At 43.5% G+C, this 13321-nt stretch overlaps 1 protein-coding gene across 25 annotated transcripts in view; it reads left to right on the top strand.

The window, feature by feature from the left end:
• COBL (cordon-bleu WH2 repeat protein) overlaps positions 1 to 13321 on the top strand; it is a 422273-nt gene that overhangs the window by 66999 nt on the left and 341953 nt on the right. For 18 of the 25 annotated variants that reach the window (XR_014540982.1, XR_014540983.1, XM_083582443.1 and 15 more), the window contains one exon: positions 1412 to 1582. The exons of the other annotated variants lie outside the window; for them this stretch is intronic. Coding sequence is in view for 16 of the 18 variants with exons in the window: in XM_083582443.1 (XP_083438569.1) it covers positions 1412 to 1582 (171 nt within the window). In the remaining 2 variants the exon portion in view is untranslated. The remainder of the gene's footprint in view (positions 1 to 1411; positions 1583 to 13321) is intronic. 25 annotated transcript variants of the gene reach the window in all.

Here is a 13321-nt window from a genome sequence, read left to right as displayed (position 1 = left end):
TATATCTAGAAATAATATTGTTATGAAGGACTGTTTTAAGAACATTGTACATCTCTTTAATCTCTCTGTTCTCACAAGGGGTACCATCTTGAATAATATATTGAGGGGGCCCAGGTAAGCCCTGGCCTGCACAATCAATCACAGGATGCAGCACATACACACTATTTGAATGGCAATGCCCATCAACTTTGGGGGTCTCCGGCCCCCTCAGATATTTTATTTGGGGGGGGTGCAAACGGACCTTGGCCCCTAGGAGTTGACTCCTATGGGTTCCAACCATCCCCATTCAACCTCTGTATATTTACTGGTGACAATGAAAGATTTGAATTATACCCTAATAATTACATGCCCACTGCACAGAACATGTTGGATGAAAGAGAATCAGTCATGTGGCTTAGTGAGCAAAGTGTCAGGCTTAGCCTAAGGAGATCTTGATTCCAGTACCCCCTCTCAGCCATGGAGTTCATTGGTGTCGTTGGGCATGTTGGTCTCAGCTAATTTGCAAGAAAAAGTATGTGGGGGATTTGCCACCCCACCATCCTTGGAGGAAGGTAGACGTCTAACAAAGAACATGTCCACAGCAGTACCAAGTGATGACTTGTTGACTTATGCCCCACTTAGTGTGTGTTGGCAGAAATGTTTTACGTAAGTTTAAACCACTACAGCAGGGATGGGGAACTTGTGACATTCCAGAAGTTTCTGGACTCAAGTTCTTATCAGCCTTAGTCAACGTGGTCAGGGTTATGAGAGTTTTAGTTCTGCAATGTCTGGAGAGAAATAAGTCCCGGTGCCTCCATTATAACTTCTAAGAATGTATGCAGACTTTAACAGCATTTATATGAATGGGTGTTTGGGTGATATCCAGTTAAATAGTAGAGTAGACCCATTAAAACAAATCAACTTTACATCAGGCATTTTTGAATGGATCTACCCTGAGTAGGAGAGGTGGATGAAAGAGAATAAAACATGATACAAGGGAAGAATGATGGGTCATCTGACCTGATCAGACAGTGCAAGACCACAAATAGGGCTTGAAGTAAGGAAAAATATATTGCAAGGCAGTACCTTGTGGTTTTGTGAGCACATGCTTTGAAGTTTTTGATTATCATAAAAAAAATACTCCAAAGCATACCTACACCATACCATACTTGCAAATTATACCATCCAGCAGGCTTTCTCACAATTATGAAAAACGGTCTTTGATTGATTTTCCTAGATGCCCACTACATAAAACAGTCAATATTTATTAGTCGACACCTATATGCTTTGACATAGCCAACTTCCCAGATGCTAATCGGTGGGTGGCAGCTTGGGAAAATTGGCTTTCACACGCAGTCAGAGCAAAACTAAGCAATGGATATTTGACTTGATGATCAAAGTAACTAGTAAATTCCAATTGATTCCCCTGTAGGTAATGGACGGCATGTGCCACAAAAGCCTCCTAGAGGCAACCCACGTGGCCCACCCCAGTTAGTGATCCCCCCGCCCCCACCATACCCTCCTCCTGACAGAGATACTATGGATCCAACCGTATTGTACAGTGAAGCCGATGTTACAGACCCACCCAAGCTGGTACCTAAACGTAGGTTTGAATAATTGCATATTTCATTTTCTTTACTTCCGTGGCCGGGGGTGGGGTGGGGCTTTTTCCAGACTTTCCTCTGTTCTCTTTCCAGTCATACATGTGTTTTCCTCTCCACTCTGTCTCCTTTTTAAAAAATGCACAATGCATTATATTAATTTGACTAATATATTTGTTTCAAGAATGTCAGCTCTTTACTGATAACAATCATGAAATTCATGCATTTGGATACTAAAATGAGATTCATTATTTGTTTTTTGTTTCTTTTTTATAAAGTATTTATTTATTTGGGGTTTTCTTGTTGTTTCCTCTCATTTCAACATAGCTTTGTTGTTGTTTTCCTCGCTTTCAATGAACGTTGTAGCCCATTTTCCACAAAAATACTTTTTTGAGTTATAATATTAAATAGCCCACATTTATTCTCATATCTGTCTAGTACTTACAGTCTACAGCTCTGCCTTTTTCAAAAGTACCTGACTTATAGGTATAAAACTGTGTTGGGGGGGGAAGGGGAGACGGCATTTTTAAATGCTAAAAAAGTAATAATGAAGAACAAAATCCACAGTTTTTCAGTTAATTTTGTCTGTTTTTTAATAGAATTTTTATAAGTGTATTTGCATCTGACGTCAGGGATGGAGCAAGATTGGAGGGGAAAAGATAATGAAAACTAACCATTGTCTGGGTTAAAGCAGCCTGCCTTTTTATTACAGACAATTTGGGACTGCATGGACAGCCCCCACCCCCCCATATTACTGACTACCCGTCTGCTGACAGGGCAAGAAGGAAGGCTGACTTTTGACAGCACTGGTGGGGACCACATTTCTGTCACAGTAACAAAACTGGGACCTGAGCCCTTCCATCCAAGGCCACGTAAAGGGGATGGGGAGTTTGAAGAAACTACCTCTAATTCTCCTCCAGCCTAACACCCAAGTTAACACCCAGATACAGAGAGCAAGTTCAAGGAGAAGCTAGTGTTTGCTAAGGTTAGGGATAGGGGACAAATTCAATCCAGTTTGCATTTAAAGCCAAGTTTATCATAGCCTCACTTTTCAGAAAAAAAACAAGATTCAAAACACAGCCATCCAAAATGTGCATGTATATGAATTTTGTGATGCAGTTTTTTTCTTTACAATATTTTACTTTCAAAACATAAACACAATAAAACAGTATATCAGGACATGTATGGCATGGTGACAATATTACACTCAGACCACACTCCATCCTGAAATTGGTGGGAAGGAACCAACCTCCCATTGCAAAACAGCAATGCTCAGTTCAGACGGATGAAAAGGAAAAGCAAATTGGTATTCCTAGCTGCCAGTCATGGTCCCGGGTAAAATTTCTTTCTAAGCCTTCTGGCAAATATCTCTTTGTCCATGTAAAGAAATCATTTAGGGATAATATGAAACAACCATATGTGGGAAGGCTGATGCCCAGGACAGGTTCTTAGGTTATTGTCCAGTGAAGAGAAAGAATTCCTATTCCAGTTCAGTCTCTTAGCCCAGACCTCTGTCCCAGTGCCAAGTGGCCTGAGGGTGGTCTTCCTGCACTGTGATGTAGCAAAGCCATCAAACCAGCCGCTTCCTGTCAGCTGCCACCCAATCCCCTATCAGCACTTTTACATTTCATACATCGTGAAAATACAAAATATAAACGTGGTCACTGCATGGACAGGCGGAGTCCCCCAAATTCCCCATGTGGAATAACGACTCAAGACAACGTGCTATGGGATTAAACTTTATTATATTTCGGATGTGGGTAGACCTTGGCTGAGGCATTGGGTGTTTATCCCTCCAAGTCCTCTGCCAGGGATCTGGGGAACATCAGGGTTATCGGGGGGGGGGGAGATGGGCTGGCTCTGGAGAACATATGTTCAAGCAGAGAAAGCCCACCCCCGTTTTGCCGCCGTTGGAGGGGAGAGCAGTGACAACCTCTTGGCATTTGTCAAAGCCTCCCCTCAAAAACTCCTTTAATGGGGAACCCTGGTATCGCCACCGCAAAGAGGAGGGGGGCATGGGTCACCGCTACACGCCCCCCCCATTTAGGGAAGATAGACTAAAGGATTCTGCCCAAGGCCTGATACCGCCAAAGTTGTGACATTTTGCTACGGGAAAGGCAAACCTGCCAATGCAGGAGAATACCTTTCTGGCGCTTCAACAGCAACCTTGACGTAGCAGCACCTGCGTACCTGTGGAGAAAAGGTTAACCTGCAAAAGAAGTCTTAACTGAGGGGTGGGTAGGGTGGGAGAAGCTCTGGAGCCAACTGACGCTTCCCAGGTAAGATCCTCCTCCTATTGTGTGGACAGGTAGTTCCTCCCCCTACCTGGCTTGATCACCTTGGCAACGCCTCCCCAGGGGGGATTGGGCAACTGGCTGAGGTAGGCGGAGACCTCCAGGTATCCCACCTGGGGAAGGCAAAGCCAAGCCTGTGCTAATGGGGCCACATAAGGTCCCGGGGGCTGTGCGCGACCACGCAAAGGGCGCCCCCCGTTTAACGTGGGGAGCGGTCATTAACAGAGTTCCATTGTGTGATTCACAAAATACTGAATTCAGTTGTTGCTTTTTAAGTACTTTGCAAATGCATCTATTCAAGCCTTCCCCAGCCTGATGCCTTCTGTATATTTTGGGACGCAGCTCCCATAATCCCTGACTGTTGGCAATCTTGGCTAATGCAGATAGAAGTTGTAGCCCCAAACATCTGCAGGGTACCACATGGGGAAAAGGCTGCCCTATGAGCTTTCACCTGAACTCTTAAAGGTGAGAATTAGGTCTATGTCAAAGGGCTATTTGAGGTAGAAAGGACTTTGATTTGGGGGGTGGGAGATGTCTTCCATAAAGTGTGTCTTACAGAATTGATCCACAGATGTTAATAAAGTGTCAGAATAGAAGACTCATTATGCTAGAGTTGTTTCTGTGAAGTTTCCCCACCAAATATTGTCCCAAGTAGACCTCTGATTCAGAAGCACCGGCAGCGTTTCTGTATGTGTGTGTATAATAAAAACTGTCGCTTTCCAAAGCTGTGTTAAATAGATAAATTGCCAGTTGTTAAATATCAAACTTAAGAACTTGTCACTGGAATTCTTTCAGTATCTAGAACTTGCCTCTTGAGGGTTTTTGTTTTTTAATGTTGCTTGCTGGGGAGAAATCTCAGGACTGCCATATCTCAGTCCCGCAGATAGGAATGGCCTGATATACATATTATGCAAACTATTTGCTGATTATTCAAATCTTATGGTAGGTTGCAAAATAGCTGTGCAGCTCCCTTCTGCTCACTTCCCATTCCAAAAAATCACTTTCAAAAATGTTTTTATGGGAGTAAAACTGATGGCAGAATTTTCTTAGATGCAAAATGTTTTTGAAACTTCAAAACCTAAATAACAAATAATACCATCTTAGATATTGTAAAAAGGTCTTCTGTCTTCAGTCTTTACCTAAGGGTAAAACACAGTGAACCTTATTTCTGTGTAGGAGTGTACCTTTAGTCTTATAAAGTATCTGTCCATTCACTTGCAAAGGCTGCAATATCTTTCATAATCTGTCATGCCATTTCTTACGCTTGAAAATCCCAGACAATATTCTTCTCTGTACGTACCATATTTTTCGCCCCATAGGGTGCACCGCCCCATAGGATGCACCTAGGTTTTTTGGGGGGGAAATAAAGAAAAAAAATTATTTCCTCCCCTGGCACGGGGGAAGCCTGAGCTTCCCCCGACCCCAGCCCCCAGAACAGCCTGCTATCCGCAAGCCTAGGGAGCCCGGCGCGAAGTCGCGCCGGACTCCCCAGGCTTGTGGAGAGGTGTGCGAAGCTCGGGCGCGCTCTTCAGCGCGTCCCAGGCTTCGGAATGCAGGCAGCTCCGCGCAGCCGTCGGGAGCCCAGCGCGACCTCGCACCGGGCTCCCGAGGGCTGCGCAGAGCTTCCTGAAGCCTGGAGAGCAAGAGGGGTCGGTGCGCACCGAGCCCTCTCGCTCTCCAGGCTTCAGCGAAAGCCTGCATTCGCCCCATAGGACGCACACACATTTCCCCTTCATTTTTGGAGGGGGAAAAGTGCGTCCTATAGGGCGAAAAATATGGTAGTTTGGTGCTCTCTTCTTTTGTCAGCCTTAATACTGCTGGCAGGAGTGAGGCCTTGTCAGCATATAACACCTGTGCTCACATTGGCACTAGTTGCCAATTTCCTACCGGGCCAAGTTCAAGGTGTTGCTACAGTGGTACCTTGGTTCTCAAATGCCTTGGTTCCCAAACACCAAAAACCCGGAAGTAAGTGTTCCGGTTTTCAAACGTTTCTCGGAAGCCGAACGTCCAATGCGGCTGTCAGCTATTGTTTCCGGGGTTCCTGCACCAATCAGAAGCCGCGTCTTGGTTTTCGAACATTTCGGAAGTCAGACGGACTTCCGGAATGGATTAAGTTCAAGAACCAAGGTACCACTGTATTTGGCGCTTTTGGTTATTTATTTTGCGTTTTTGTTTTTGAGGCTTTTTCGGTTAATTTGTTTTTGTGACTGTGTGGAACCCAGTTCAGCTGATTGATTGATTGATTGATTGATTGATTGATTGATTATTGTGTGACTGCGGAAATGGATAAAAGTACCCCCTCCAAACAGTGACTATCATCAGAGCAAGTAAGGGAAAAAAATAATTTTTATTTTCATCATCTACAATACTGTCTTATTTATTTTATGGTACAGTACATTGATGATTGCTTTCAATGGATCAGTGGTCTCGTTAGAGAGTAAAATTCATACTAAATTGCTGTTTTGGAGATTGTTTTTAAAAGTCTGGAACAGATTAATCCGTTTTGCATTACTTCCTATGGGAAAGCGCGCCTTGGTTTTGGAATGCTTTGGTTTTGGAACGGACTTCTGGAACGGATTAAGTTTGAGAACCAAGGTACCACTGTACAGTTATACCTTGGGTTAAAGTCGCTTCAGGTTGAGCGTTTTCAGGTTGCATTCCGTGGCGACCTGGAAGTAACAGAACGGGTTACTTCCGGGTTTCGCCACATGCGCAGACGCTCAAAATGACGTCACGCGCATGCGCAGAAGCGGCGAATCATGACACACAGACGCGGGTTGCGTTCTGCTCAGGATGCAAACGGGTCCCGTTCGCATCCAGAGGTATCACTGTATTGGTATATAAAGCCCATAACAACTTGGGACCAGTTTACCTATGAGATGGCCTTGCTCCACGTGTGCCCACTTGACCAGTCTGATCGGTTAAAGGTGCCGCATAATACCTATGCTGCCTTGGTAAGAATTTGATCGTTTAGAGTGGCAGCATCTGAACTTTGGAACTCCCTGCCTAGCGACATCAAACAGACATCTTCACTGTACTCTTTTTGATGTCAGTTAAAAACCTGTTTAGACAAGCCTACCCAGATGCTAAGAAAGATGAGGTAATTTTAATCTGTTTTAGTATTTTGATTTTTGTATGTCTTAAAGTATGGTTGTGAATTCTCTTGATTTTATCCTTTTATTACTTTATAAACAGCTTTGAGATGTTTTGCAATCAAGCAGTGTATATACCTTAATAAACAGTGGCGTAGCGTGGGGGGTGCAGGGGGGGCGGGCCGCACCGGGCGCAACATCTGGGGTTAGGGCAAATCCATGGGTTAGGGGGCGCAAATCCATGGGTTAGGGGGCGCAAATCCACGGGTTAGGGGGCGCAAATTACTTGCCTTGCCCCGGGTGCTGACAACCCACGCTACGCCACTGTTAATAAATAAATACTTTTAAGTAGCATTTCTTTCTCTGACACAGATACAGATACCACTCCAGAAAAACAATTAGTGCAATCCTATGTGTGTCTACTTGGTTTATTCCCAGGCAAGTGAGTATAGGATTGTAGCCTCAGGTTAGTAAATGTTATTGATCTCAGTGGGACTTATTTCCAAGGCTACTGTCTGCCTGTCTGGGGGTAAAGAGCAAGTTTTGGCTCACCTAGAAGTCTCTAGTAAAGGTAACAGTCTTCCCCTCAGACCAAGCTTAGGGGTGGTGGCAGCATTTGAGGAAAAGGAGATCAGGATTGGCCCCTGTCCTGACAAGACCCACTGCTGCTCAATCTGTGTTGCAAAGCTCAGTTTCATTTTTCTATCATGATTTTGTTGTGTCAGTTTTGTTTCTGGTCATCAGCCATGTGTCGTACTTTGGAAATCCCAAAGCAAAGTTTACACATTTCCAAAGATTTTTTATTTGGAAACGGAAAATAATGGCTGTTCTCCTGCTATGTGGAACATAGATCATTATTGAATTCTGTTATAATGGAGCCTATAGCGTTGTGGTGTGTTTGCTTGCCATTTTGTGCTTTGACCTATTTATTCTCCTTAAATGATCTATCCTTTTGGACCACTAAGCATACATATATATGTATTGTGTGCATTTCTAACATTACTGATCCATGGATGTCTTTGTCTTTAATTTATTAATCTGCTTTTCTCTATTATGTTATTTTGAGATTGGTTGAACTTTCATTCTGTGTCAGCCTTAAAAGAATGATTTGTCACATGCATGGTTTGCAGAAATTTTAATGAGTTAACATCCTCATCAGAACATATTTACTGGAGAGTAAGTTTCCACTGTGTTTGTGGGAATTACTTACCCAGTTGCAATAATATAATCTATTCAGCAGTAAGTCCAATTGAGATCAGTGAAACTTACTGCAAGGCAAGTGCATATATAGGAGTGTCGTCAAAAGATTGCATTGAATTCTGTGTGGTGCTTGTATGCGTAGATAACAATATATTATGCCATCAAGAAATGTTTTGAAATATAAGCCTGTTCATATAGTACTTGGCCATCAGGGTGAGATTGGCAGTGGACCTTAGGCTTCCATGCTCTGTGCTTTGCTCTTGGTTCACCAGATGGACTTGTACTAAACATCTCTAATGCAGGGATGGGGAACTTCTAGGCTGCTGGCGTAATGTGGCCTGACAGTCCTCCACATCCGGCCCTCTTCCTCAGCCACGCCCTTGCCCCAGCCACACTCTCTGTGGGCCCACCACGCACCAGATAGAAATGTGCTGTCCCTGGTCTCCAGATGATGGATGCTGATCATCTGATTTCTGTCCCCATCCCAGCAAGCATCCCGAACTCAGCATCATAATGGGGATGAAAATACCCTCCCCTGAAAGCTGATTCGCTGATAAACCAGGGCACTGAATAAGGAAGAGTTGTGTGCAATTGCATGTATGATCGTATGCATGTCTGGCCCTGACTGTTTTTGGGAATGCAACCTTCAATAGCTTTCCACTGGAGTAATCTGCCCCAAAGATTCCCAACCATCTAATGCAGGCATGGCCAAACTTGGCCCTCCAGCTGTTTTGGGACTACAACTCCCATCATCCCTAGCTAACAGGACCAGTGGTCAGGGATGATGGGAACTGTAGTCCCAAATCAGCTGGAGGGCCAAGTTTGGCCAAGCCTGATCTAATGCATTGTTTTATTACATGCAGGGAGCTTTTTGTATATGGGGAGCAATAAAAAATGCTATCACCATTCATGAACTAAGTGCTTAATAGAAAACATCCTTCACTTCCCTGTGGCTGAATGCAATGCATTCTGAGGGAAAACGAAATAGTGGCTGGACTGATGAGGAAGGGTCTCTCTGCTGTTGATGGCAGCCAATTTTTTTAAGTTAGTAAAGAGCCATCCTCACTGCTGCTAATGCTGATCTCTCCGCAGCTTGGGAATGAATTTCATTACCCACCCCAGTTGCTGAAATAATTCCCTAGTGCAGGGACCTGAGGTTAATATTTCTATCTCCCATTCAAGTTGCAAGTTCTTGTTTGAGGCGATGATTTCATCCTTAAATAGGGTTCCGTGATCTTAGTTTCAAAACCAGAGGTCTATCGAGTAGGGTGGCTACTGAGAATACCAAAGTGGGACATCTGTATATTAGAACAGTTGCAATTTTATTTACAAAAACTGCATTAATTTTGCTCCTGCTGGCAGCAGTCATAAAGGAATGTGTTGGATGTTTAATCCTATACACGTCTACTAAGAACTAAGCCTCATTGAGCTTAATGGGACTCACTTCAGGTAAGATTGCAGCCTAAAATATTTTGCTCAGTCATTAATTATATTGTTTGTTTTCCCTCCCCAACAGTTTATTGTTGTGCATCATTCCCTTCACGTTCCAAGCCCGTCTGACACAGCTTGCCTCTTCCTATGATCTTCATACCTCTGAACCTCGTTGCCTTTCTGCCTTCATTCTTTATATGTTCCCTTTTCCCACACTGAGGAAAAAATGGTGTGTGAATGGCATCTTTCTGACTTTTTCTCCTTCTTCATTGGCATCTTTCTGATTTTTCCTCCTTCGTTGAACAAATAGAAATATCTCACCTTTGTGAGATAAATTTTCTTCAATAGTGAAAAGAAATTCTGCGACTTGCTCAATATGTTGATTCAAAATAATCCAGTATTTGTATTGCTTCTTTGAGTCTAGTATTTTGTTTTATTTAGATTTGGGATGAGGACCATTTAGCCCTACAGATCTTGTTAGACAACAACTCCCATCATCCCTGACCACACTGTCCGAAGCTGATGGGAGATGGAGTCCAACGCCATCTGGAGAGCCAGACCTCACCCACAATAGAGGTGTTCAACTTTTTCATATATGCAACCTTTTGTTGAAAACACATTATTTTCGGTGTAACTCCTCATTTTCCACCCATTTTAGTTATAGAACAGAGGAGACTTTTTGGCTTCACGGGCCAGATCTTTAGCAGGGCTGGGCTTGCAGGCTGAATTTGACTGGTGGGTGGAGCCAGCCATCCGTCCATCATCTGTCACCACCATCATGTGATTTGATACATCAGTTGGCAGCACTCACAAAGCCCCTGTCAACCAAGCTCCACTCCTACAAGCCCTCACCTGACGTCATGTCAGTGGGCCAAATGGAAAGGCCTAGCGTGCCAAATTTGTCTCACAGGCCGAAGGTTCCTCGCCCCTCGTTTGTAGGACAGCACTTTTTTAAATATGCAGAACATTTTCTTTACTTCTATGGTCCTGTAACATCTGCCTAAACAGGTGTACTTGGTGTTAAAATACAAGGTGCTTTTTGTTGCTTTCCCCGTAAGCAGTGTGTGGTGCAATTTTATACATGTCTATGAAAAGTAATGATACTTACTCCCAGGTAAGAGTGCAAAGGATTGCAATGCCATACACGCTTCTAGTGAATAGGCCATTGAGAATTAAGATTTTATTCTGACTAGACAAGTATGCACTCTTAAGGGTCTATCAGACATAATAGGAATACATAAGGCACATTTAAAAACATTCATAATTTCTCCACTTTTCGTACTATTGCTGTCTTTAACTATTTTGTTGTGATTCTATAAGTACACTATATACTGTTTAGTATGTATCAAATTATTTTAAACCACTGTTTGTGTCATGGTAAATCTGATTCCACAATTTTGTTTTTATATTCCCTTTAAGAGTATTGCATTCTTATGTGGGGGGTTTTGGGTTGTTTTTTTTAATCAGCTCCTAGTTAACAGAATTGCAGGTGTTTTGGAAACAGTGAAAATTGATCATGAATGTTGATCAGCATGTATTTTTTACTCAAGCTAATGGTTAAGCGTGTGTTTTATGAGATGAAATGATGTTCACAGCCAGAGCTGTATTATGCACAGAAAAGGCTGTAGGTGTTGGAACTTTTTTTTATCATGTAATGCATTGTGCTGGATTGAATAATTAGTCCTTTTTGCAGAACCACTTGCACCTTGGAATCATTTCTCTGTGTGCAAATACACACAAGCATTCACATGGGTGAGAAATGCCTAAACAAGTTAAAACAAGTTTATAGTGCACACATTTGGCTTGGAAATGTAGGCCACTGTACTATTTAGTTATCGTACGTTTATGACAGGATAACAAATCTTGAAATCAATGCTATCTGTTCACATACATTACCTCCCCAGCATTTTTCCAGTAGCTTTAACCTTTTAAGTTTATTGTTAAGAATAATTGTTCTTCAGAGGAAGTCTAAACATTTTCTGAGATATATGGTTAAACTGAACTCTGGTACTGAAACGCAACTCAGGGTTCTTCCACACTTTTGCTTGCCCTGTGCTTAGACAGCACAGGCCCGAATGGTTTTCCACTTGTCCCCTGCTAATGCTAATAATAATAATTTATTTGTACCCTGCCCATCTGTCTGGGTTGCCGCATCTGTCTGGGTTCCAACATATATAAAAACATAATAAAACATTACACATTAAAAACCTTCCCAATACAGGACTGCCTTCAGATGTCTTCTAAAGGTGATATAGTTCCTCATCTCCTCCTAGGCATGGGTCTGAGCTGTTTTGCCTTTCTCCTGCCAGTTTCCTTTGGAAAATCCACTCTTTCGCACTAAATTGGAACAAATGGCAATCCATGGAAAATCTGGTTGCTGTTTGTTCCAGTTCAGTGCTGAAGCACAGGTTTTCCTGGGGAAGGCTGAGGGATGATTCCCATGTCACCTGGTTGAGATAACACACATATTGAGTCCCCTATGCGTGTTCACACAGATGTGGCTTTAAATGGGGCTTACTCCTAGGTGTGTGGGCTCTTGTCTTTAGGAGGTCAAAGATTCTGTCATTCACTGGTGACAGGGTTATGAAAAACACCTGTCTGTTGGTCAGAGTTGGTGTCAATTCATATTTAGAGAAGGAAGTGAAGTCAATTCATATTTAAAGAAGGAAATGAATCAGTGGTGGGGAACTGGATACAACTTGTGACCTCACCTGCAAGCCGTATGGACAGGTGGGTAGGTCAGCCCACCTTCCAGTCACCTATTGTCATTATGATACCAACTTCAAAGGGACTTTCTTTCAGCACCAAGCTGCACTACTTGCCAAGGAACAATCTGGAGCACACTTCAAACTCCTGAATAATCTTTTGCAACAGCACCTTTACCTACTGCACACCGGCATCAGGTGCGGGGCAGGTGGGCATAGTTTGGTGAAAACAGAATAGTGGGCCAAATTAGAATCCCTGCCAGGCCTCATTACACCCACAGGGCAGATATTCCCCATCACTGCACTAAACCAAACCATCCTCAGAGCAGCATTACCTAGCTCATTCAAAGATGCACTGGTGGTGATTTGCTTAATGAGAAAAGAGCAGCTACAGAAGGATGAAATTCAAGTACCCCTTTTGCCACTGAGAAAAAGCTAAGTTCAACCTCCACAGAGTTTCTAGAAGTTACACTTCTGGGTGGGGAATGAATGCAACTTACTTTTAGTGTACGTGTATAAAGGTAAAGGGACCCCTGACCATTAGGTCCAGTCGTGGCTGACTCTGGGGTTGCGACGCTCATCTCGCTTTACTGGCCGAGGGAGCTGGCGTACAGCTTCCAGGTCATGTGGCCAGCATGACTAAGCCGCTTTTGGCAAACCAGAGCAGTGCACGGAAACGCCGTTTACCTTCCCACCAGAGGGGTACCTATTTATCTACTTGCACTTTGGCGTGCTTTTGAACTGCTAGGTTGGCAGGAGCAGGGACCAGGCAACAGGAGCTCACCCTATCGCGGGGATTCGAACCGCCGACCTTCTGATGGGCAAGTCCTAGGCTCTGTGGTTTAACCCACAGCGCCACCTGTGTCCCTAGTGTACATGTATAGTCACTTGCTATTCTGACCCAGCCCAGGGGTTCTAGCGCAAATGGGGTCTTGTGCTAGGCAAAGAGTCTGCATCGTATTCTATTAGCATCTGGAAAGTTCAGGAAGCAAAGTCTGGTTAAGGAAAGGTCAGGTTCC

The sequence above is a fragment of the Podarcis filfolensis genome (assembly GCF_964270895.1).
Source record: "Podarcis filfolensis genome assembly, chromosome: 13".
Lineage (NCBI taxonomy): Eukaryota > Metazoa > Chordata > Lepidosauria > Squamata > Lacertidae > Podarcis > Podarcis filfolensis.
The sequence above is the reverse complement of the archived record's forward strand: the minus strand, read 5'-3'. Positions and strand labels throughout refer to the sequence as shown.